At 46.9% G+C, this 24,923-nt stretch overlaps 2 protein-coding genes across 2 annotated transcripts in view; one reads left to right on the top strand and one right to left on the bottom strand.

Moving 5' to 3' along the window:
* Positions 1-399: 399 nt before the first annotated feature.
* Positions 400-7,315, bottom strand: PSMB8 (proteasome subunit beta 8). The gene is made up of 6 exons (XM_030195317.1): positions 6,978-7,315; positions 5,091-5,235; positions 4,534-4,645; positions 4,090-4,219; positions 1,119-1,323; positions 400-657 (listed from the first exon to the last, which is right to left on the bottom strand). The coding sequence occupies exons 1-6, from the start codon at positions 7,119-7,121 to the stop codon at positions 569-571; spliced, it is 825 nt and encodes a 274-aa protein (XP_030051177.1). The 5' UTR covers positions 7,122-7,315; the 3' UTR covers positions 400-568.
* A 2,350-nt stretch (positions 7,316-9,665) lies between these two features.
* PSMB9 (proteasome subunit beta 9) overlaps positions 9,666-24,923 on the top strand; it is a 37,779-nt gene continuing 22,521 nt past the window's right edge. Inside the window, exons 1-3 of the mRNA XM_030195316.1 lie at positions 9,666-9,844; positions 23,542-23,609; positions 24,174-24,305. Coding sequence (XP_030051176.1) covers positions 9,800-9,844; positions 23,542-23,609; positions 24,174-24,305 — 245 coding nt within the window. The 5' untranslated portion in view covers positions 9,666-9,799. The remainder of the gene's footprint in view (positions 9,845-23,541; positions 23,610-24,173; positions 24,306-24,923) is intronic.

Here is a 24,923-nt window from a genome sequence, read left to right as displayed (position 1 = left end):
CTGTTGTGCAGGGTAGAAGTGGAATTAGAATCTGGATCTGCAGGAATCACAGGCTGACAAACACTGAGACCCAATGGGAGAAGCGGGATTGGAGCTCAAGTGTGCAGGTGGGACAGCAGTGGGATTGGCACCTGGAGGTGCAAGTGTCACAGTAGTGGGATTAGAACCTGGATCTGTAGGTGTCCCAGTGGTGAAATTAGAACCCAGATCTGTAGATATCAAACTGAAAGTTATCAGTAACTTTGGGCTTTAAGCCAGGGTCTATGGTTGTCACAGCTTTCTGCATTAGACTGTCACACTGAATTTGTGGTGTCAGTGGGACTTCAACCAGAATCTACTAGCTCTGTGCTCTCATCGCTGACTGCCATGTTAACAGCAATAAGACATGAAAACAAAATGTAATGGTTCGACCATTCAGTTTATTCCTTCAAGCATGGATACAGCTTGCTGCACCTGAATACAGTCATATTTAACCATGTCAGGAGTTCTGTTTTATTGCTTCCACTGTGGGCACATGGATTTGAGGATACAGTGCTGCATCCTTACCCTCCCAAGCCTCAGCTTCTCTCTATAGTTTTTCCTCCTTGTATTTGTGCAATAATTCGCTGACATCATCCTTACTGACCTTGATCCAACCGTCTTCCTTCATGTGGTACACTACAAAGGAGGAGAGAAAGTTTCAGCAACAGTCACAGATAACTTTTCATACAGAGCATAGACAGTAACTAAGAGACACTTTTCAGGTGCAGCTGTGACCTAAGGGAAATGGAAACAGGTTGGAGGTGGGAGAATCTGCAGAACCCTTTCCAGCTGCAATTTTGACCTCCAGACACTAGGGGCAGAGCATAGTCAGTACAAGCTGTGGTGATCCATCTTAATAGTTGTTTTGAACTCTGGATATTAATTAATGATTGATTAATATTTCTTCATAATTGAAGTTAATAAAGTCCAATCAAAGGCAAGAAATGTGTGACCCTTCTCAGATGCAGTTCTGACCTCCTGACACTAGGAGCAGCACACAGGTAGAACTTTTCTATGCTTGGAATTAATGCCCTACCATAAAATACAAAAGAGCTCCTGTAGATGGTATTAAGGCATCTATTAATCAGGTTACTCACGGTTCACTACACCACCAGAGTATGAGTCACGATGAGTGGCATAGGCGATTGCCCGACGTCCTAGTGCATACGCCTCTTCTATGGACAGGTCGTGCCGGTAGCCGCTGTCCATCACTCCATAGGCATAACTGTTTCCAGAGCCTGTGGAAAACATGTTACCAGAAAGGCGGGTTCCATTATCATCAATATAGTAAAGTCCTGGACCCTGGGAAAGACAGCAAAAGAGAAACAACTTCAGCACTATGCTAAATACAGAGCTGTGAGGTTACCCAGTTCCAGGAGGGAGACTTTGTGGCCATTCGTGGATGGAGACAGAACCCATGGAGACGGGGTGGAAACAGGGACAAATTCTGTCACTGTGTCATTAGTACATAAGTATTGCCATACTAGGACAGACCAAACGTCCATCAAGCCCAGCATCCTGTTTCCAACAGTGGTCAACCCAGGTCACAAATACCTGGCAAGATCCCAAAAAAGTACAAAACATTTTATGCTGCTTATCCCAGAAATAGTGGATTTTCCACAAGTCCAATTTAATAATGGTCTATGGACTTTTCCTTTAGAAAGCTGGCCAAACCTTTTTTAAACTCTGCTAAGCTAACCACCTTTACCACATTTTCTGGAAACGAATTCCAGAGCTGAATTACACGTTGAATGAAGAAAACTTTTCTCAGATTCGTTTCAAATTTACTACTTTGTAGCTTTACCGTATGCCCCCTTGTCCTAGTATTTTTGGAAAACGTAAACAGACGCTTCACTTCATTTTCTGACTGGTATTTACACCATTTTACTTGGTGAAAATGGACACGCCTAGATTTTGGCGCTGGCATGGCCACTAGGGGTCTTCTATAAACTGTGCCTAAATCTAGTTTATGGAATATGCTTAGGAGGAAATTTTTTTTGGCACCGATTTTTCTGGCACCATAAGTAGAATCTAGTCCTATACCGAAACAGTACTAGTTACTCTCATGAATAAGTTCAAACAAACGATTGCAACTGGCAAGAACATACTACTTCTACAATTTGACATGTCTAGCGCCTTCGACATTGTTGATCATGGAATACTATTACATATCCTCGAGTACTTCGGAATTGGAGGCAGCATTCTCAGTTGGTTTAAGGGGTTCCTAACCTCACGATCATACCAAGTGACATCTAACGACTACATCAGCCACATGGATACCTGAATGCGGAGTTCCACAGGGATCCCCCCTCTCACCGACTTTATTCAACCTAATGATGATACCTTGGCCAAATTACTTTCAAACAAAAACCTCAACCCATATATATATGCAGACGATGTAACGATTTACATCCCATTTAAACAAGATTTAAAGGAAATTTCCAATGATATCAACCAAAGCCTACATATTATGCATTCATGGGCAGATGCATTTCAACTGAAACTCAATGCAGAAAAAACCCAATGCCTAATCCTCACCTCTCAACACAACACGAACAAATTCACCACCATTTCCACATCAGAACTGAACCTTCCAATTTTGGATACCCTAAAAATTCTTGGAGTTACCATTGATCGACACCTAACTCTTGAGAGTCACGCGAAGAACACAACCAAGAAGATGTTCCACTCAATGTGGAAACTAAAAGAGTAAGACCTTTCTTCCCAAGGACTGTCTTCCGCAATCTGGTACAGTCAATGGTACTCAGTCAGACTACTGCAACGCACTCTACGCTGGCTGCAAAGAGCAAATAATCAAGAAACTTCAAACAGCTCAGAACACAGCAGCTAGACTCATATTCGGCAAAACAAAATATGAAAGTGTGAAACCCGTACGAGAAAAGTGACATTAGCTCCCACTTAAAGAATGCATTGCGTTCAAAATATGTACCCTAGTTCACAAAATCATTCACGGAGATGCCCCAGCCTACATGTCAGACCTGATAGACCTACCACCCAGGAATGCTAAAACATCATCCCGCACATTCCTCAATCTTCACTTCCCCAACTGTAAAGGTCTAAAATACAAACTAACGCACGCCTCTACCTTTTCCTACTTGAGCACACAGTTCTGGAACGCGCTGCCGCACAGCCTGAAAACGATCTATGAACTAACTTCTGCAAACTACTGAAGACCCATCTCTTTAACAAGGCATACCATAAAGATCAACAAATGTGAACTCCTACAAATATACCCAGAATTGTCTTACAGCATTTGCTTGTCACTCTACTATCTTATTTCATCATTATCATGTTAAACAAGATCCTTATGTAATACTAAATGTATATTCTCTTATACATTTCCAACATTCATGGTGTATTGTTAGCCACATTGAGCCTGCAAAGAGGTGGGAAAATGTGGGATACAAATGCAATAAATAAAATAATAAATAAAGAAATGTCAATTCCAAAACACCTTAAAAACTCTACCCTCTATCTACTGAGACTGAAATGTGAGATAATTATGAAACATCACCCCCAGTATTTTCATTTTAGACTCCAAAAAAGTCATTCCATCAATATTAAGATCTTTATCATTAATGGGGTTAAAAGAACTAAAAACGTACACCCCTCTTTACAAAGCCGCACTGCAATGCCGAAGCAGCCCATTCAAAGTGACTAGGCTGTGTCAGCATTAGTGCACCAGCAGCTGCCAGCGTGGCTTTGTAAACAGGGGGGGGGGGGGGGGGGTGTAAGTTTTCTCATTCCCTTTGCTTAAAAATATAGGGATTGATATTCAATCACTTGTATGGTCAGGCTCCATAAGTTATGGGTTATGAATGAATTGGAAGTTTGAGAATGAGTTTTTAATCTTTATACTTTATAAACCACTGTGAATGACTTTTATCCAGCTTGGTGATATACAAGTGTCAAATCAATGAGATCAGGCTGGGGTTTCCAGAAACCCAGGAGTGGCCCACAGTCTCCCTCCTGGAACTGGGAAACCTGGCAGCTATGTAAATGAAGGACAATCTCATGGGGCACATGGAAAGCCACTGTGTCACCTACCTTCTTGTCCCAGCCGCAGATCATGCTGCCCACGGACAGCCCCATCCCTCGGTATTCCAGCATCATGTTGGCGAGTAGCTTGGAGGCTGCGGATACTGAGATCCGTTCGTTGTTCCTCAGCCTGTACAGCCTGAAGGGGACACAAAGAGAACCCCTGGGTTTATGTCTTTTCATAGGGTTTAGTTTCAGGCCTCTGGGAACAGAAAAATACCTGATGTACCTAAATGTACATCACTTCAATAGCTTTTGGGCTTGCAGAGATAACATTTAAAATAAAAAAATAGCAGACTTCAATAAAATTCATTTAACGTTCACTTCAAATCTCCTCTCTCAATCTATCCAGTCAATAAAACCAATTTAATTCCATCTTGTTACACATATGACAAGCTGTGTGTGCAAGAGGCTGTTCCACACAGGTCATTAACACCTCAGAACATGGTGTACCTGCACTCCTTAGCTAAGACCCGCTCCCAGTACTGGCAGTCCCCAGCACTCCCTGACATGGTGCCCAGCAGGTAGGGGTTAATCTCATTCACTTTGTTGAACTCCAGCGTAGCTGCAAGAGGCAGAAACAGATAATGAAAAAAGAAAGTCACACATTCAGAAATGTCTGGTCAGTGTTTACAGCACAGAATTAAACATGTACACGATTATCAGTTGGCCAATGCAACATTTGGTTATAAAAAAAATCCAGTTAGGAATGTAACCACTGCCCTGAGGGGCTGGAGGAATGGAAATCTTCCAGTTCATACAGACATTTTAGCTTGCCATCAACAATCAGCTATAGACAAAAAAACACATCCTGTGCTTTGTCTTCTAGTGTCACTCTGCAGTAACTTATAGACTGTAGCTAGATCTCAGCCAGAGTCCCAGGGGTAGTTGTACACCCACACAAGCAGCACCCAAAGGAATTATTTATGTATAGGAATATCAGCTACAGAAAAAAAATACATATCTCAGGAACACAGCCCTATCCCTGGAGTAAGAGGAGATGCTCTTACATATATAAGTCCCAGATGATGCCCGAGAATCCACCGCCACCACCACACCATGCTGGAACTTGAAGGCTAAAGTGGTGGTTCCATGCCAGAACTGGATTTTCACTCCAGTGCTGCCATCCACATATGGTTTCAGGAACTCAGAGGGCTGGAATGGAAGAACATGAGAACATGAGACAGGAATATCCAGAAATAAACCACACAGGCCATGCGGTGCTCCATTCCCTGAGCGCCTCCTATCTGTCCCTCATCCAGGCACATCTTTCTGTCAGTCTTCAATAAACTTACATATAAAGCAAAGACAGATTGTTAATAGTTTTAGTTCTGCTGCCCTGCAGTTATTCACATTAATAGAAAGATTCCTTCAATGTACCAGGATTCAAGGCCAGACCCTACCATTCAGGAATCATGTTTGCACATGGTCCCACTTTTGAGCTCCAATACACTTTTGCAAATGAGATGAGACCCCCAGTGAGTCTGTTTACAGGGCCCCTGCATTGCCCAGGGCTGCCCCCAAGGGTTTTAGTCTGTTAAAACACTGAAAGAAAATGAGTACTGTAACCCCCCCCCCCCCCCATGGAGTAACCCAGCAGGGAATGAGCTTGGGTGCATGTCTGGTTCCAAAAGCTAAAAACTGAAATTTGTCCTTGAAAAATCTCCACTTAAACTCCCTTTTTCCTCTCAGTGTGCTCATCTCCCAATATATACCTCATCAGATGGGGCAGGAGAGCAGATCTGCTCTTTGAATGCTCCTGCTCGTGTCACATGTACCTTAGATTCTAAACTCTTCCTTTCAACCTGTAAGCTCTCTGGGACAGGGTCCAAATAAGCAGGAGAATGATTCTGTGCCACTTTGTGTGCACTGATGGTACTTGGGGTTCTCCCCATTCACCCTAGTCCTAGATTCTGCCAACAGACTGGCAGTCTATGACTGGTTCTGCTGTCTGCACTGCCCTGGTTATACTTATTGTTTGTTTGCTTATGTATTTATTTTTCTAAGTTATTCCTCATGTTTTGCATCCTGCAGGGTTCACTGGCCATCCCCAGACAGAGAGTTGAGCTCTGTCCAGGACAGAACGGGAGGTGGGGGTGAGGTCACACTAGCCTTTTAAATACATTACTGTTTAATATTCCTTAGAGGGGGAGGGGAATCTTTAGGCACAGAAATCTCTGATTCTGAGTATACAGGGTACAGAAGATGATGGAGAGAAAAACAATGTACCAGAATTCAAGAAAGCGTGGACGAGGGGCAGAGAATCCTTAGCTGTGCAGAGGTGAGGGGAAAACCAGAACCTAACTGGGGCATGTGTCACCGCACCAGGAAGCAAACTGGGCAGAGATGAGATGCAGGACAGTTCCTAGCAAAATGGCATCCCAGGCAAAGTTTGCTTTTGTTTCCCCTCCCCCTTACATGCTCACACAGCCTCACCAGCTTAGCACCCACCTTCATGCCCTTTTTGCCCATCCCTGCTGATGGCTCTGGCTTTAAGAACCGTATCTGTCTTCAGATTCTAGGTGTCTGTGTTACAGAATCTGTGTCACCCAATAGCACATGCTCATATCTTCCCTGACCCTGGGGTGTAATATAATGAATCCCTCCTCCCCAACTATTCTTGGCCTGTAACATGTTTGTTGGAACAGCATCAGATTTGAACAGAGAAGGAGAAACAGCTTGTCTGCATCATGTGGTCTGAAACGAAAACTGGAGGGGTGGAAATGATCACAAATGAAATGCAGTGCTGGCGGCCAAGCCCTCTCTGTCAGAGAGACAATGCAAACGTAATTTTCTATCCCCCCTGGCCCCACTCTGTGCCCATTTCCAATGCCCGATGACCTTCACATGTCCCCAGTGCCTCTTCTGCCCTCTTTCCAAGTCCCAGGGCTCCTTACCTGAATCCCCTTGGGCAGTGCAAGTCCAGGCTTCTGAATACAAAAGGAAAAGTGGCCGATCCCATCGCCCCTCTGTGCTGGGTCTGGTGCCCCCAGGGGCAGTGCCCAGTCTTGGGATCCCTCACACACATCAAGCAGTGCCATGTCCAAGGACCGAGGAGGTGGGGGTGGGGGGCTCACACAGACACAGGAAGAGCCAGCGCTGGGATTCTGCCTCTCCTCAGATCACTTGCAGGGGCAGCGTTCCCAGAACAGTCTCCTCGGGTCACTTGCAGCGTCTCTCTCGCTTCTCTGACGGCCCTGAGCCTGTCTCAGGCTGCAACAGAAAGTGAAAGCAGAGAGGCAGAACAGGATTTCTCCTCCCTTTTCCTGTCCTTCCAGTGTAGTCTCAAAACTTTTAAACACAAATAATGAGAGCAATGTCCAAAGTAATCTATCCCTTATTTGAAAATTGTCCATTCATTTTGTTGAATATTTTGACACCCAACAAACAGGACTTAATAAGGATCTGGGTTTTCTAACCCATTATAAACCATAAAGCTGTATTTCTCTCTGTTTATTTATTACCCTCCTGTCATCTACCAACACCCATCCTGTTAGAATATCAATGAAATGCTTTGATGTCCCCATGCTTACCCCCACCCTCCCACTCTGTCAGACTGTCAAGGTAATGCTTTGATGTTTCTCTTATATATACTATCTGCTACCACATTTGCTTATTTCTGATCTGACAAAGAAACCTTCGAAAGCTAATCAAGAAATGTATTAAGTTATGTCCAATAAAAAAGGTATCATCTTATTTTCTTTTCCATGTTTTATTTTGTTTGATTTCTATTGATAACCATTTTGTTGATAAAAACATTAATTGTTTGTCTGGATGGTCCTATTGTTTTACTTAAACTGGTTGCTTTTTGCTGCCCCCAAGAAGCTTCTGCCCTTGGCGACTGTCTAGTCTTGCCTAATGGTGGACTGGCCTTTTTGGGATCCTGCCAGTCAAGTATTTATAACCTCAGTTGACAACTGTTGGAAACAAATGTTGGGCTAAATGAAATGGTCTGACTCTACCAGGGGTGGACTGACCATTCGGGCAACTGGGTAACAGGGCCGCCGAGAGGGGGGGCAGGGGGGACAAAATTCCCCGGGCCTCCAAGGGGGGCCTGGCGCTGCAGTCTCTGGTCTCACCCACCCGCCCTCGGCTCCATCGACAGCCCCCCTCCGTCCACCACCGGGCCCCCTGCATTCAAATTGGCAGCGCCTCACCTCCGTGTGAAGGTGCAGCAGTGGCAGATCGCCTCCCTTCGGGCCTTCCCTCCCTGTGTCCCGTCCGAGGGAAGGCCTGAAGGGGGGCGATCTGCCGGCGCTGCGCTTTCACACGGTGAGGCGCTGCCGATTTGAATGCAGCGGGCCCAGTGGCAGATGGAGGGGGCTGGGGGTGGGCGGGTGTAGACTGGGGACTGTGGCGCTGCTGCCGCTGGCGGGGGCCCCAGGGGCAGCCTTGTCCCAGGCCCGGCTCAGTCTCTCGGCGGCCCTGCTGGGCAGTGCCCGAAGGCCAAGAGGCTCTGCCCAGATGTCTGCCGCACACTACAGCCCTTCCCAGTCCTACCATTAAAGGCACACTGCTGGTGATCTAGTGGTCTCTGCGAGAGGGAACATTTACTTTCCTGCCCACTGTGCTGCCACTATTCCCACTGCCTGGCACCGCCGAACTTTACAAATGGCAGCCGAGATTCTCCGAGGAAGTCTCACAAGACTATCGAGACCTGCAAGACTACTGCAGGAAGTCTCAGCCACCATTTTGAAAACAGGCAGGAAAGAACATGCTCCCCCCCCCCCCCCCCACACACACAAAGACCACTAGACTACCAGGACCCTTCAGGTAAGACCGGGCAGTGAGGGCATCGGTGGAGGTGTCGGGCAGCAGCTGGGCGGGTGGTCCAGACCACTCCCAGTGCCCAAGGACTCACTCTGTCTGCCCCAGACTCTACATCCAAAAAAGGGTAGTTTAAGTTTGTCTTTGCCCGTGGTAATTGGAAGTACTAAGAGCTGATACCCCCTACCAAGTTCTCAAGGGTAAAGGAAGGACACTTAATCACAGACTAAGGAGACTGACTAGCAATTTTCGTTTCAACTGTGTCTTTAAGCATTAATTTATCACACATTATCCAAGGGGCTGCCTGCTCCTCAATACAGCCGCTGCTTGGGATTATTCCATTAGCTCCCTGATTTATCACACAACCCCTCTGAGCACAGTGGCACTGGGAATGGATCGGTCAGGTGAGACGTTTTAAAGAAATAACCCCACACCCTTCCCTGAAGTTCCCTCCCTCCTTCTCCCGCGCCACCCCAATCCCCAAGCTGGGCTGCTTTCCACCCCGCCCACTCCTTGTTTGGTTGGCCAATGGAAATGTGGAAGACTGGTGCGTCACGTGTTGCTGAGCAGACAGCATCCGGCGTGCAGGTTGTGCTTGCATATTCCAATAAATTAGTGGCTCCATGACTGAGGACTACTAGCACCTCTGCTGCTCGTTACCTTGTTGCCAGACATGTTTTAGGTTTTGTATGCTGCACCAGCGCCGCCTGCTGGCCAACGGTGGAGCGGCCGGGCAAGCGGTCACGTATTGCATTTGCCAGGCGTATAGTGCGGCTGGCAGTCCTGTAGTCCGGGAACGTTCATAGTCTCATAGAGCAGCTCCTCCAACGTTGGAGAGCGCAGGATCGTGGTGTGGTGACGAGCTGCGGGACAAGGACAAGGCACGGAGCCACACTGCTTTCCTTCATCTGTTCACGCATTTATTTACTCCAAAAGGGGGGGCAGAGAAATCATGTCCGGCGTGGGAGATCCGACAGCGGCTGAAGTGCACACAGGGGTAAGACGACGAACAACTCCGTACAGATCGTATCTAAAATCCGAGACGGCTACGGACAAACTGACTACCCTTAAATGTGAACATCAATATTCCGTTTGCACAGAGTGGCCTTAAATAACTTAAAATAGTTAAAAATTAGAATACTTAAAAATCAGATACAAGCGCACGCTGTAGCTCAGTTTATACGTATATAACATATAGTACACGTGTATCATACTGATGGGAGTACATAAAAATCAATTTTGTTGCTAAAATGTGTAGATTTTAAGTTTTGCTCCTTTCACTTTCGCTTTTATCGAAGTCTGCCAAACAAAAAGATGGGGTGGGGTGTTATATGCAGCAGGTGCCTACCCCACCCTCACCTTACTTTTCTGTGTGATGTACAAGACAGATCTTGAGCCCCCACCCAGAGGGCAGAGGCAGATGCTGTAAAATATCGACTCACGGAAGCAGATATCGCACTGAGAAGGCAGAATCGGTGGGGGGGGGGGGGGGGGACTTATTTTACATACTTTTATTGTGACCTGTTAATGGCATGAATCCCCTGTTCCTAAATGCCAGCAGAAGTGCCCCCTATCTTTTAATTATGGTATCTTTAGTGCTGGAATGAGGGGATTTCCATGTTTGTGGTTACACATCAGCATTTTGCTATTCATTATGCCTGGCATAACATTGAGCCAGGTATATAGACCAGGGGTGGGCATCCTTTATACAGTGAGGGCTGCATGAATGTCATAACTATCCCTAGCAGGTCGCAGTATTATGTACTGTTAGAACCAGAAATGTGCAGAACTCCATGGACCTTCTGTGATAGATAGATAGATAGATAAATAAACACGAAAACAAACTGCTACTGAGGCAGCCATAGGCATAATATATATAAGAAATCATATGAAGGGTTAATTCTGTTAAAAGCTTGGTATTTGAATTGAATTTTTATTTCAAATTTCAACTCTTTACTTTGCAACTGAAGTGAAGGTATGCCAGATGTTTCATATTGTTTCAATGTCTAGCTGCCGAGCTAAGGTTAGGAAAGGTCAGTGAGAAATGCAACTCTGTCCCTTGTGAATTGCCAATGCTAGCTGGCACAGCTGTAAACTATTATGAATGAACAAAGCCAGACATGCTGAAGTTTAAAAGGCTGAAATACTATTTCAGAAGTTCTTGATATGTAGATTTTGTTATAAGGAAATAGTTAGATTCTAAATAATTCTAGATATTCCTGATGTTTAGATATGTCTTATAAGAATGCTTACTTTAGAATATGTTGTATTCTGTGTAAATTAATAATTCTGTGTAGGATGTTTGTTCAACTCTGTGTTACTTTTAAAATGATCCTTTGTCTGCTGTTTAAGACTGCAGTTGAGGAGATCAACATGTGGTTTGACTTAGCCATAGTTCTGGCTGGTTCAATGTATAAGCTGAAGGTGAAAAAGGTCAGAACTAGCCAGCTCTCTTCTCCTTGATTAATTATAGGTAACTGTAGGAATAGTTTTGAAAGTATATCTGTATGCTATTAAGTAAGCCTGGCTTTTGACCTCTTTAATGAATGCCAGAGTTTAGTTAGCAGTTAGTATGAACCAGACTAGGAATATGAGAATAACCAATGTTAGATGGGGCCTCTTGGTCTCTAAGGGAATCCAGTTTAAGCTATAGATGAGACATCAATCATAATGAGAAATGTAAGAGTTCTGGAGACCAAATGTCTGGCTTGAGGGGCCCCAGGTCACAGGTCAGTTTAGGATGTCTGGAACCTATGTAACTGATATTTCAAAAGTAATGATTGGTTGAGGCAAGGTAGCCAATCAGTTTCTTAACCAATTGGGAGTAAAGGGGGCTAGGCTAGGAGGAGGGCTTAGGACCCTATTTAAGTAGGAGCAGAAGCAGTTTACGTCAGAAAGAAAGGAAGGAGCTCAGAAGAAAGAGAAGGACAGAAGGAACAGACAGAAGAAGGAGAAGACAGCATAAGAAGAGAAGCAGCTGAGACAAAGACACAGAGAGCTGAGAGAAAGACCCAGCGAGCTGAGAGAGAGAGAAGAGAGCTAGAACTGATGTCCTGCTTTGTTTGCTGGCAAATAAAGAAGATTTCTCTCTCATTCTGGTGTGTGCTGTCTGACTCCTGAAGTATCACAAATTCCTATCTCAATTCCTGCAACAATTCTTGGTGGCAGCGGTGGGATCCTGAATCCTGCATTAATCCCAGCACCCAACTGACTGGAGAACATTCGCCGGGTATGTATTCTGTATTTTGTATTGTAATTCTAGCTAGAAAATTGTAAACCAGCCCCTCAAGAAGGAGGGAAGGAGAATCTGATCAATTCTCAGCGAAGGCCCTAGTACCTTCTAGTCGCGGGGACTAGAAGCGAAAACGCTTGAGCTTATCTGTATTTGAGAAATCTGAAATTGTTGGGTGGGATTTTCTGTATGGAATGTGTGATGCTTGAATGTTAGAAGAGTGGAGACTCCTTACTGCACTTTCAAAAACTCCCTCCCTTTTTGTGTGTTGTAACTGTAAGCATTATGGGTGGGACATCATCTAGACAAATTGTTACCCCCCTAGACTGTATGCTTAGAAATTTTAAAAAAGGTTTTTTAATTAATGACTATGGACGTACTTTAAGAACCTTGTGTGAAGTTGAGTGGCCATCTATGGGAGTGGGGTGGCCCCCTAGTGGCAGCTTAGATATTGAAGTAATCCGGAAGGTCTACAGCATAGTTGTAGGAGAATCAGAATATTCTGAACAACTCCCTTATATAGATTCCTGGGACAGCCTTGTGACTGACCCTCCCTCTTGGTTGAAAACTTATATGGGATCCCCAGTAAAATTCATGTTAGGCCGTGTTCAAAGAAAGATTAGAAAATCTAAACTAGAAGAGGGAAAGAGCCCCAGGAAGCTTACCACCCAATCGGTGGCTTCCGCCCCTACCCTGTCTGAGAAACCCATACTCTCTGATGATCCCTCAGATCTTGAGCCACCACCTTATGGCCCATTGTTGGGGTTCCGTGCCACCCCTAGAGATCCACGCCGCCCAGCCCAAGCCTCTCCAGCACAGGCTTCTCCGGATAGTTCTTCCCCTCCTGTGCCAAACCTGCCACACCCTAGGTTGGACTTTTCACCTGGCCTCTACCCTTCTGTGCCAAATCCTCTCCTGTTAACCTCTGTAGACCCACTTTGGGCTCCACTCCCTGACTCCTCAACTCCTGACAGCCCAGCCTCTCCCTCTAGCACCCCTACCCACTCATTAGGGGCCCGGCATCCCTTTCAATGGACTGAATCACCTGTGACCACCTCTCAGTCTATGAGTACCCCTCCCCATCCCTCAGGATTTCAACCTACCTCTACTGAATGGGTTAGACCCGCTGCAATTACCTTTGAGCATGATAGGAGGGTAGCTCCTAGCTCTACCTCAGGTTCCATTCCCACCTCCTCGAGAGTTCTGCCACTCCGACAGGTAACTACCACTCGACCGGATCCTAATAATCAGGGTCAGGTTATACAGGCACAGGCCTATCAGTATGTACCCTTCACAACCACTGATCTCCTGAATTGGAAGACGCATTACCCCTCTTATACTGAAAAGCCTCAGGCAGTGGTGGACCTAGTGACTAGCATTATGGCCACCCATAACCCAACCTGGACTGATTGTCAACAACTTCTCCTGACCCTCTTCACAACTGAGGAGAGGCGGAAGATTTTGCAAAATGCTGAGGCCATCACGCGAGAGCGTGTTCCCGACGGGACACAGGATCCAGAGGGATGGGTTAGAGCTCGGTTTCCTCGCGCAGCTCCAGCTTGGGATCCAAATGATGGGCAGCACTATGAACTGTTGTCTGGCTATTGCCGGGACTTACTGGAAGGTATGAGGAAAGGCATAAAGAGGCCCATTAATCTGGCAAAGGTCTCTGAAATTCTCCAAGGGGCAACTGAATCCCCTGGGGCCTTTCTAGAGCGACTAATTGAAGCCTACAGAACATACACCCCATTTGACCCTGAAGCCCAAGAAAACCAGAGAATGGTGAATAGCGCATTGGTGGCCCAGAGTATGCCAGATATCCGGAAGAAGTTGCAGCGTCAGGAGGGATTCGCAGGGATGAATACCACCCAGCTAATTGAGATCGCAACCAAGGTTTTCATTAATAGAGATCAGGAGGTGCGCCGAGAGGCTGACCGGAAGATGCAGAAGAAGGCCGACCTTTTAGCGGCAGCCATTACTAATTCCACCCTTAACCGAGGTCGACTTCTAGCTAATGGGAAGCCAAAGTGGGACCCCGGACCACCAGCCAGGGCCCGAGATTCCTTCAATCAATCCCGGCCAAGGGGGGAGAATCCCAGACCAAGATTGGAGAGGGATCAGTGTGCCTATTGTAAGGAAAGAGGGCACTGGAAAGATGAATGCCCCCAGAGGCACCAGGGACTGAGAAGGGGACCAGGAGATCGAGGAAGCCGAGGCCGAGTTCGAGAGGGAAGATATGAGCCTGCTGAATCTGACATCATCGGGATAGCCGAGATGGCAGAATGGGACGAATAGGACAGACCGGGTTCCTATAAACTGGGCTCCCAGGAACCTATGGTCAAGTTAACTATAGGGAGCCGCTCAATTCCATTCATGATTGATACAGGAGCTGAACATTCTGTTGTGACGGAGCGATTAGCGCCTGTGTCTGGAAAAACTGTCCGAGTGGTGGGAGCCACGGGGGTGCAGAACCGGAGGCCCTTCCTGACAACCCGTAGATGCCAATTAGGCTCACACATAGTCACTCATGAATTCCTGTATATGCCAGACTGTCCAATCCCTTTGTTAGGTCGAGACCTGCTGTCCAAGCTTAGGGCCCAAATTTCTTTTGACTCTGATGGCCAGACTTCAGTCTCCTTTCGGCCTCCGACATCCAGCCCTAAGGGTATATTGAGTTTCTGCTGCCCTCTTGAAGAAGAATGGCGGCTGCATCAGTCGCATGGCCAAGTTGACCTACCCCTGGCAGACAGCTTTCAGGTCAGTGGGGTATGGGCAGAAGATAATCCCCCAGGGTTGGCCCGAAATATTCCTCCTGTACATGTAGACTTACTTCCAAGTGCCCGGCCAATCCATCTTCGCCAATACCCAATTCCCAGAAAGGCTCTGGAAGGGATTCAAGCACATTTGAATCGTCTGTTATCCCATGGAATTATTCGACCTTGCCAGTCTCCATGGAATACGCCACTATTGCCAGTTCAGAAGCCAGGGACTGAGGACTACCGGCCAGTCCAAGACTTACGAGTGGTCAATAAATCCACTATCTCATTACACCCTGTAGTGCCTAATCCATATGTCCTGTTAGGATTGATACCTTCTGGAGCTACCCATTTCACAACACTAGACCTAAAAGATGCCTTCTTTTGTATTCGGGTGGCCCCCGCCAGTCAATTGCTTTTTGCCTTTCAATGGGAAAACCCAGTAACAGGAAGGAAGCTTCAGTATACATGGACCCGCCTGCCACAGGGGTTCAAGAATTCCCCCACCATTTTTGGGACAGCCCTAGGACAAGACCTTAAGACTTTTAAATCTGAGCCTTCCAGGCGAGTTTTACTCCAGTATGTAGATGACCTCCTGATTGCAGCAGTGACCCAGGAAGAGTGTTTTGAGGCTACCAGAGAATTGCTGGAGCTACTCTTGGATGCAGGCTATAAGGTCTCACGCTCAAAGGCCCAACTTTGTCAGTCAGAAGTGAAGTATCTGGGCTTTTGCATTTCCCAGGGAAGTAGGAGACTGGATGCTAGTAGGAAGCAAGCGGTAGCTGCAATTCCCCAACCCAAGTCCAGAAGAGAAGTTAGGGAATTCCTGGGAGCAGCTGGATTCTGCAGAATTTGGATTCCAAATTTTGCATTGATGGCGAAACCCCTTTACTAAGCCACAAAGGGGGGTGAAAAGGAACCATTTGAATGGGGACCTACTGCTCAACAATCCTTCATTGCCATAAAGAAAGCCCTACTCCAAGCCCCTGCGTTAGGCCTTCCTGATGTGGAGAAACCTTTCTCACTGTATGTCCATGAGCGACAGGGGGTTGCTCTGGGTGTGCTGACCCAGATGATGGGATCCTGGCAGAGGCCTGTTGCATACCTGTCTAAACAGCTGGATGGAGTGGCTAAAGGATGGCCAGCCTGCATGAGGGCCATTGCAGCAACAGCCTTACTGGTCCAGGAAGCTGATAAGTTGACCTTGGGGCAAGAACTGGTTGTTAAAGTCCCCCATGCAGTTCTCACCCTCATGGAGTATAAGGGCAACCACTGGTTTACAAATAACCGCATGGTTAAGTACCAAGCTAGTTTGTGTGAGAATCCACGGATACACCTGGAAACAGTGGCTACATTCAATCCTGCCACTCTTTTGCCAGCATCTGAGGGACCACCGGATCATGACTGTATCCAAACCATGGATGAAGTGTACTCCAGTCGACCAGATCTTAAAGATGTTCCATGGAGGGACCCAGATGTAATTTATTTCACAGATGGAAGCAGTTATGTGGAGAACTCCAAGCGACTGGCAGGCTATGCTGTGGTGACAGAGGACAAGGTGATAGAAGCAAGAGCCCTGCCCCAAGGAACTTCAGCCCAGAAAGCAGAACTTGTGGCCCTCATACGAGCTCTGGAGCTAGCAGCAGGACTGGTGACCAACATTTATACTGATTCTAAGTATGCTTTCACAACCCTACATGCTCATGGAGCTTTGTATAAGGAAAAGGGACTTATAAATGCTGCAGGCCAACCTGTTAAGTATGGACCTGAAATACTTCAGCTGCTAGAGGCTGTGTGGGCCCCTAAGAAGGTAGCTGTCATTCACTGTAGGGGACACCAAAGAATAGATACTCCAGTGGCCCGAGGGAACCGCCATGCTGATCGGGTGGCCAAGGAAGCTGCTCGAGGACCCCCAGCAAGTACTGTGACTCCCCTGTTCCAAATTCGACTGCAAGAATGGACGCCTATGTATACCCAAATGGAAGAGAAATGGGCTCAAGAAGAAGGTGCAGTAAGGAGACCTGATGGCTGGTTACATCTCCCTGATACCAGAGTTCTGGTGCCACGCCACCTAGCTTGGCCTGTAGTGTCTCAAGCTCATGACCTATCACACTTAGGGAAAACAGCACTAGCCCGTCTACTCAGTCGAGTAGTGGTGCTGGAAGGATTGGATAGTCTGGTTGCCACTGCCTCTGCCCGATGTACTCTCTGTGCCCAGAATAATGCTCGTCAGGGACCCCGTATTCCACCAGGAGTTCAGTCTAGAGGACTAACACCCTTTGAGTCCCTAGTTATAGACTTCACAGAAATGCCCAGGAGTGGTAGGTTCCGATACCTCTTAGTCATGGTCTGTACCTTTTCTGGGTGGGTGGAAGCATATCCTACAGTCACTGAGAAAGCCACAGAAGTAGCTCGAGCTCTCCTTAGGGATGTCATCCCCAGGTATGGACTGCCCCTTGCCATAGGTTCAGATAATGGTCCCGCCTTTGTTGAAGCTACACTTCAGGCCCTGTCCCGCGCATTGCGCATTACCTGGAAATTGCATTGTGCCTATCGTCCCCAGAGTTCAGGGCAGGTTGAGCGAGCAAATAGAACCTTGAAAAATAGCCTAGCAAAGATTTGTCAGGAAACCCAATTGAAATGGCCACAGGCATTGCCACTAGCCCTCTTCCGCCTCCGATGCACCCCAACTAAAGGAACAGCCCTCTCTCCCTTTGAAATTGTGTATGGGAAGCCCCCAGCCATTTTACAGGGAATTAAGGGAGACATAGGGATTTTAGGGTCTACCCAGGTGCAGGAGCAGGTAGCCCTCCTGGGTAAGGTAATTTCTGAGCTTCAGTCTTATGTGAGAGAAATAAACCCTGTCCCCTTCCAGGCTCAGGTACATTCCTTTCTGCCAGGGGATAGAGTTTGGGTGAAAGACTGGAAGCTTCAGCCTTTGGGGCCCCGATGGAAAGGACCTTTTACTGTTTTGCTTTCTACCCCTGCAGCTGTGAAGGTCGCAGGGATTACTCCATGGGTCCATTGGTCTCGAATTAAGTCTGCTGACCAGACTGAGCCCAGCACGGATCAGACGGAGCCTAGACAGTGGAGAGCAGAAAGAGATCCAGCGGAGCCATTGAAGTTGCGCCTGACCCGAACCAAAGAATCTACTAGCTGAAAAGAAGGGTCAACTGCATACTGCAGGAGCGGCTGAACTTCGGCTTCACACTGAGACTCTTTCTTGCCTGATTCTGGCTTTTTTTGGAATTTGAAAGCTTGATCCTTGTCAGTTGAGGGTCTATCCCAACTGGTATAAGAACTCAAAGACTGAGAACATTATATGAGAGTAATCTGTGATTAGCACAGACTGTTGAAATATAATTGCTTAATTAGTTGCTGTATTTGTTTTAGATTAGGAAGAAAGAAAATGTTAGTAGTTTGGATGCTTTTGTTGTTTTCTACTCCTTGCCTCCTTGTTCCTAATACCCCAACTCGCTCCAACCTTTGGTTACACTCAGTCCAGGAACTAATTAGCCAGGCAAAGATTACTTCCCCTTGTATTGTGTGTTCCCGATTTTCTCCTTATACTACAGATGTCCCAGCCGTTCCTGTCCCTGTGCAACTCCCAGCTCTTATACCTCCCTACTTTTCGAGTTCAGGCCCTTGGAGCCAGGATTATACTTGGTGGTCCTTTTATAATGCTACTTCCCCCTCTGACTCTTCTCTAAGGCCAGTTTTTACGTCCCCCTATCCAGCCTCTGGAGTGTTTTGTTTAACAAGAAGCATCTCAACTGTTCTTCCCATTCCCTGTAACTATACTAATGTTCTCCCAGAGAAGGAGGAACCTGTGTGGGTAGTTTCTCCAGGTACTCCTATGTGCCCTACTACCATACCTGTAGATTATGACCAAGGTGATTATCTGGCTCCTAACTATACTACTGAGAAGACTATAGTGTCCCATCCTATTTTCTACTTTCATAAGTCCCCGGGGGATGAAGGGGTTGCATCATATGAGCGGTCTGTTACAATTGGGGATTGGCACCTATGGTGTACAAAGTCTCCATTTCTTCTTCGTTCCCCCTGGGATAGGGGCTCGCATTATGGGCATCCTAATCTCCATCCTGTGCCTACATTTATTGGGAACTTTCGTCGCCCTCTCCTTGGTCATTACTGGCTCTGTGATAATGTCCTCCACATGATTCTTCCCTCCACATATGATTTTTGTGTATTGGTAACCTTGAATTATTTTCCTAAAGTTATTCCTCTTAAGCCACTATCCCCGCACCGCTCTAAGCGAGAGGCTTTGTCCTTACCCTCCTCCGTTGCCACAGAGGATGAGGCGATTGAATTAGCCCTCCAGTATATTAATTCTACTTATCCTCTGACTAAAAAGAGACTTGTAGCCCTTTCTGCCACAGCCTGGATTCCAATTGGAGGCCCGGTAGCGGGTATTACTGAACTAGGTATGGCTACCCGGAGACTTCAATCCCTACTTCATGTTTTAGTTCATGAGCTGAACGTAGTAGTCAATGCATTGCAGGATCAAATTAATGAATTAAGTATAGTTTCTAGATATAATCGTATGGGCCTTGACTATCTCTTTGCAGCCCAGGGTGGTCTCTGCACAGTGTTAAATTCTTCAGAGTGCTGTACTATTGTCATAAATAGGACGCATGTAGTTAGGCATGCCATGGATAAAGTCCTACAGTTGGCTAGCCTTAATGTGGAGGATTACCGAGGAGGGTTAGATCTTACCTCCTGGTGGTGGTCATTGACCTCCTGGATACATCCCTTGTTCATTTCCCTAATAGTCTTAGTTTTAGCAGGGTTTTTGTTTTGTTTCCTGGCCTCATGTGCTTCGGCAGTATGCCGTCGGACCTTAACAAGTAGGGTAATGGTGGTTCATAAGTCTATTCCCAGTTAGGATCACTATAATCTCCAGAGTTGTGAGACTTATTTCTGCATAAGCTGATTTTAGTCTCAAAGGGGGGAATGAGGCAGCCATAGGCATAATATATATAAGAAATCATATGAAGGGTTAATTCTGTTAAAAGCTTGGTATTTGAATTGAATTTTTATTTCAAATTTCAACTCTTTACTTTGCAACTGAAGTGAAGGTATGCCAGATGTTTCATATTGTTTCAATGTCTAGCTGCCGAGCTAAGGTTAGGAAAGGTCAGTGAGAAATGCAACTCTGTCCCTTGTGAATTGCCAATGCTAGCTGGCACAGCTGTAAACTATTATGAATGAACAAAGCCAGACATGCTGAAGTTTAAAAGGCTGAAATACTATTTCAGAAGTTCTTGATATGTAGATTTTGTTATAAGGAAATAGTTAGATTCTAAATAATTCTAGATATTCCTGATGTTTAGATATGTCTTATAAGAATGCTTACTTTAGAATATGTTGTATTCTGTGTAAATTAATAATTCTGTGTAGGATGTTTGTTCAACTCTGTGTTACTTTTAAAATGATCCTTTGTCTGCTGTTTAAGACTGCAGTTGAGGAGATCAACATGTGGTTTGACTTAGCCATAGTTCTGGCTGGTTCAATGTATAAGCTGAAGGTGAAAAAGGTCAGAACTAGCCAGCTCTCTTCTCCTTGATTAATTATAGGTAACTGTAGGAATAGTTTTGAAAGTATATCTGTATGCTATTAAGTAAGCCTGGCTTTTGACCTCTTTAATGAATGCCAGAGTTTAGTTAGCAGTTAGTATGAACCAGACTAGGAATATGAGAATAACCAATGTTAGATGGGGCCTCTTGGTCTCTAAGGGAATCCAGTTTAAGCTATAGATGAGACATCAATCATAATGAGAAATGTAAGAGTTCTGGAGACCAAATGTCTGGCTTGAGGGGCCCCAGGTCACAGGTCAGTTTAGGATGTCTGGAACCTATGTAACTGATATTTCAAAAGTAATGATTGGTTGAGGCAAGGTAGCCAATCAGTTTCTTAACCAATTGGGAGTAAAGGGGGCTAGGCTAGGAGGAGGGCTTAGGACCCTATTTAAGTAGGAGCAGAAGCAGTTTACGTCAGAAAGAAAGGAAGGAGCTCAGAAGAAAGAGAAGGACAGAAGGAACAGACAGAAGAAGGAGAAGACAGCATAAGAAGAGAAGCAGCTGAGACAAAGACACAGAGAGCTGAGAGAAAGACCCAGCGAGCTGAGAGAGAGAGAAGAGAGCTAGAACTGATGTCCTGCTTTGTTTGCTGGCAAATAAAGAAGATTTCTCTCTCATTCTGGTGTGTGCTGTCTGACTCCTGAAGTATCACAAATTCCTATCTCAATTCCTGCAACACTACAGTGGCTATTCTGAAAATATTTGGAAAATACAGTATTTAAAATTGCCAAAACTCTGGTTAATGTTGTTTTCTGTGTATACCTGTACTACTTCCCTTGGTCTCCCGGCAGCTTAAAATTCAATGGCAGAGGTTGCCCACCCCTGCTCTAGACAAATGGCAAAAAGTGAGAGCTATCCAAGTTTAGAAAAGAAATCTTAAATAATATTATAAAACTAGTGAAAAAGGCCCGTTTCTGTTAGAAATGAAACGGGCGCTAGCAAGGTTTTCCTTGGAGTGTATGTTTCAGAAAGAGCGTGTGTGAGAGATGGAGCGTGTGTGTCAGAGAGAGACAGAGTGTATGTGTTTGTGCGAGAGAGAGTGTGTGAGAGACAGTGTTTGTGTTTCTGTGTGACACTGTGTGAGAGAGAGGGACAAAGACAGTGAGTGTGTGAGTGAGAGTGTATGTGGCAGACAGAGAATGAGTGACTGCGTGTGTGGTATGAGGAACCCCCTCCCTCTCCCCTGCCCCCTTGCAGCCAGGCATGTGCAGCGACCCTCCTCTCCCCGTGTTCCCCCTGCAGCCACCCATGCCCATCAACCCTCCTCTCCCCCTGCTGCGTCCTTCCTGTCTCCCCTACTCCCCCTGCAGCCACCCATGTGGTCTCAGGCCCCCCCCCCAGCATCCCTCCTGTCCCCCTACAGGCACGCATGTGCAGCGTCCCTCCTCTCTCCCCTGCCCCCCCTGCAGCTACCCATGTCCAGCGACCCTCCTCTCCTGTGCAGCCACCCATGTCTGAGGACACTCCTCTCCTTTTTCCCTGTTCCTCCCCTGTGGCCAGCCATGTCCATCGACCCACCTGTCCCCCCTGATGACCACCAACCCTTCTGTCTCCCTGCCCGCCCTGCAGTGTCCGTCCTGTATCCCCTGTCCCCCTTGCAGGCACCCATGTGGTGTGTGGAGCCCCATCCCTATCTCCCTGTTCCCTGCCCCCCCTGCAGCCACCTATGTGCAACAACCCTCCCCTCCCCCTGCTTCCTTCCAGCCACCCATGTCCAGCGAGACCCCCCTCCCCCCAGCCGGCGCAGCACCCAAAGAAAGCCCCTTGTCCCCCCTCTTCGCGCATCACCCGACCCCCCCACCATGGCACATCACCAAGCCCCTCCCCCCCCTCATCAACCCCCTCACCACCCGCAACCGCTAATACAAACTGTGTCTGGCGGCTGCTGCTTCTGCTATTCAGCAGCAGCAGCCCGTACATAAAACCAAAAAAAAAAAAAAATCCTCCTAAAACGCACCTCTGTTGAGAACCATCTCACATTGGCTGACGTCTCTGCAGCCGCTCCTCCTCTCCCCTCTGACGTCTCGGCGTTTCTCCGGGGTCTTCCAGCAGGGGCACTGACATTGAGGGGAGAGGAGGAGCGGCTGCAGAGACGTCAGCCAATGTGAGATGGTTCTCCACGGAGGTGCGTTTTAGGAGGTTGTTTTTTTTTGTTTGTTTTCTTTATGTACGGGCTGCTGCTGCTGAACAGAAGCAGCAGCAGCCGTCGGACAGAGTTTGTATTAGCGGTCGCGGGTGGCGAGGTGGTCGATGTGGGGAGGAGGGGCTTGGTGAAGCGGCAGGGGAGGGGGTTGGGTGATGCGGCAAGGGGGGGTAGGGGCTTTCTGATGCCCCGTTGCACGGGTTGTTGTGGCGATGCGGCGGGGGGGCACTTAGAGGTGCACCGTCGAGACTGTGTTTGCGTTTGTGTGTGTTTGCGTTTGTGTGTGTTTGTGTTTGTGTGTGTTTGTGTTTGTGTGTGTTTGTGTTTACGTGTGTGTATTGCGTTTGTGTGTTTGCGTTTGTGTGTGTGAGTGTATATGTGTGTGTGTGTGTGTTTGTGGGGGTTGCGGGTGGCTTTTGTGGTCTTGTGGTTGGGGAGTTTGCCAGCAGTCTGTAGTGATTCCTAGGCAGGGGGAGGAGTACGGAAACACTCCCCCTGCCTGGGTCGTTGTTTGTTGGAGGGGGTTGCCAGTTGGTAGGGGTGCCTTTATGGATCCCTTTACTCTCTGTGTTCCGCCCTTGAGGGCGGGGCAGAGAGACATGGTGAGTTGGATGGCTTCACCACCATGAACTTACGAACTGTTTAGGGATTTTGCGGATGGCTTCACCACCATGAACTTACGAACTGTTTAGGGATTTTGCGGATGGCTTCACCACCATGAACTTACGAACTGTTTAGGGATTTTGCAGATGGCTTCAGCAGGTTGTCTTCAGAATGTTGAGGTAGCGTTTTATGTACAGATGGGGCGTGGCTGAGGGCGGGTCTATGAGTGAGGGTGACTGGTCCTAGCCTATGAAGACTACAGGATTTTTGTGCTTCTCTGCCTTGGAGTGAGCTTCAGAATGTTCAAGGTGGGATTTATTAATATAGAAGATGTGCTGACCTAGACCCCTCTCTCCCCAGACCACCATCATCGCTGTAGAGTTTGATGGAGGGGTGATCGTGGGCTCTGATTCCCGGGTGTCTGCAGGGTGAGGACTGTGATAGACCCATCATTTTCCTATTGCCCCCCTCTCTGGTATTTTCAGCCCATGCGCTCTGTGCATTTTGCTGGTCTCTCCTTTGCTATTTGCAGTCCCTTCCGCTATCTGTATTTTGCTAGTCTTCTCTGGTATTTTCAGCTCTTGTACTCTCTGCACTTTATTAGTCTCAACTGGTATTTTCAGCCTGTTATTTTCACCTTTCCACACTCTCCATTTTGTTGGTTTCTCCCCTGGTATTTTCAGCCCCTACACTCTGCATTTTCCTACAGTTTTCTGTGGTATTTTCAGTCCCTATGCCAAGTGTATTTTGCCAGAATCAGGCATTTTCAGTTCCCAGACTCTGCATTTAGCTGGTTTCTTCCTCTGCTATTTTCAGCTCCACTGCTCTCCACATTTTGCTGGCATCTCCTCTGGATTTTTCATCCCCCTCCATTTTCTTGGAATTTCCCTTGGAAATTTATTTTCAGCCCCTGCCCTCTCTGCTGGAGTCTACTGTCAGTGTAAAACACCTTCATGTCCATGATCTGGCCTGTCTGTCTGTTTTCCCTCTAGTGAGGCTGTATCGAATCGTATCTTTAATAAGCTGGCTCCATTGCACGATCAGATCTACTGTGCACTCTCAGGCTCAGCAGCGGATTGCCAGGCTGTGGCTGACATGGTGAACTATTACCTGGACCTGCACAGGTACGGAAACAAGGAGCAACAGTCCCTAACTCACCCTGTAGAGACATAATGTTAATTACAGTACAGCTGTGCAATAATCTGTATTTTATTTATTTATTGCATTTGTAGCCCACATTTTCCCACCTATTTGCATCTATTTGCTTGTTGGTTCAGTGAAAAGTTGTAGGTCTTATACATGTCATGGCTGTGGCCATGGTGGGAAAGGTTGTAGGTCCTGTACATGGCACAGCTGGAAAAGCTGTAGGTCCTATACTCAACCTGGCTGTTGGGGGTGGGGTGGGGGGAGGGAGGTAAGGTTGTAGGCTCTGTATGTGACACGGCTGTAGCCACAGTGGGAAAAGTTGTAGGTCCTGTCCAGGGGTGTGCTGGTAAATTGTTAACAGTGGGCTCGCTCTCTCGCCAGCAAAGTAAAAGAGAATTCAGGAGGGGCCCAAGCCCACATTTTGGGATCCATTTGTTAAAGTAGCCATGGAGAACCGGCTCCCAAAATTCTTAAAAACTTAACAAACGGCTCTCGAGAGCCTGTGAGAGCCTGCTCCAGCACACCACTGGTCCTGTCCATGACACAACTGTGGCAACGGTGGGAAAGGTTGAGGGCCCTTGAATGTGACATACTTT

Source organism: Microcaecilia unicolor, chromosome 3 (assembly GCF_901765095.1).
Source record: "Microcaecilia unicolor chromosome 3, aMicUni1.1, whole genome shotgun sequence".
NCBI classification, from domain to species: domain Eukaryota; kingdom Metazoa; phylum Chordata; class Amphibia; order Gymnophiona; family Siphonopidae; genus Microcaecilia; species Microcaecilia unicolor.
Note: the sequence above shows the minus strand (reverse complement) of the source record. Positions and strands in the feature narration are given on the sequence as shown.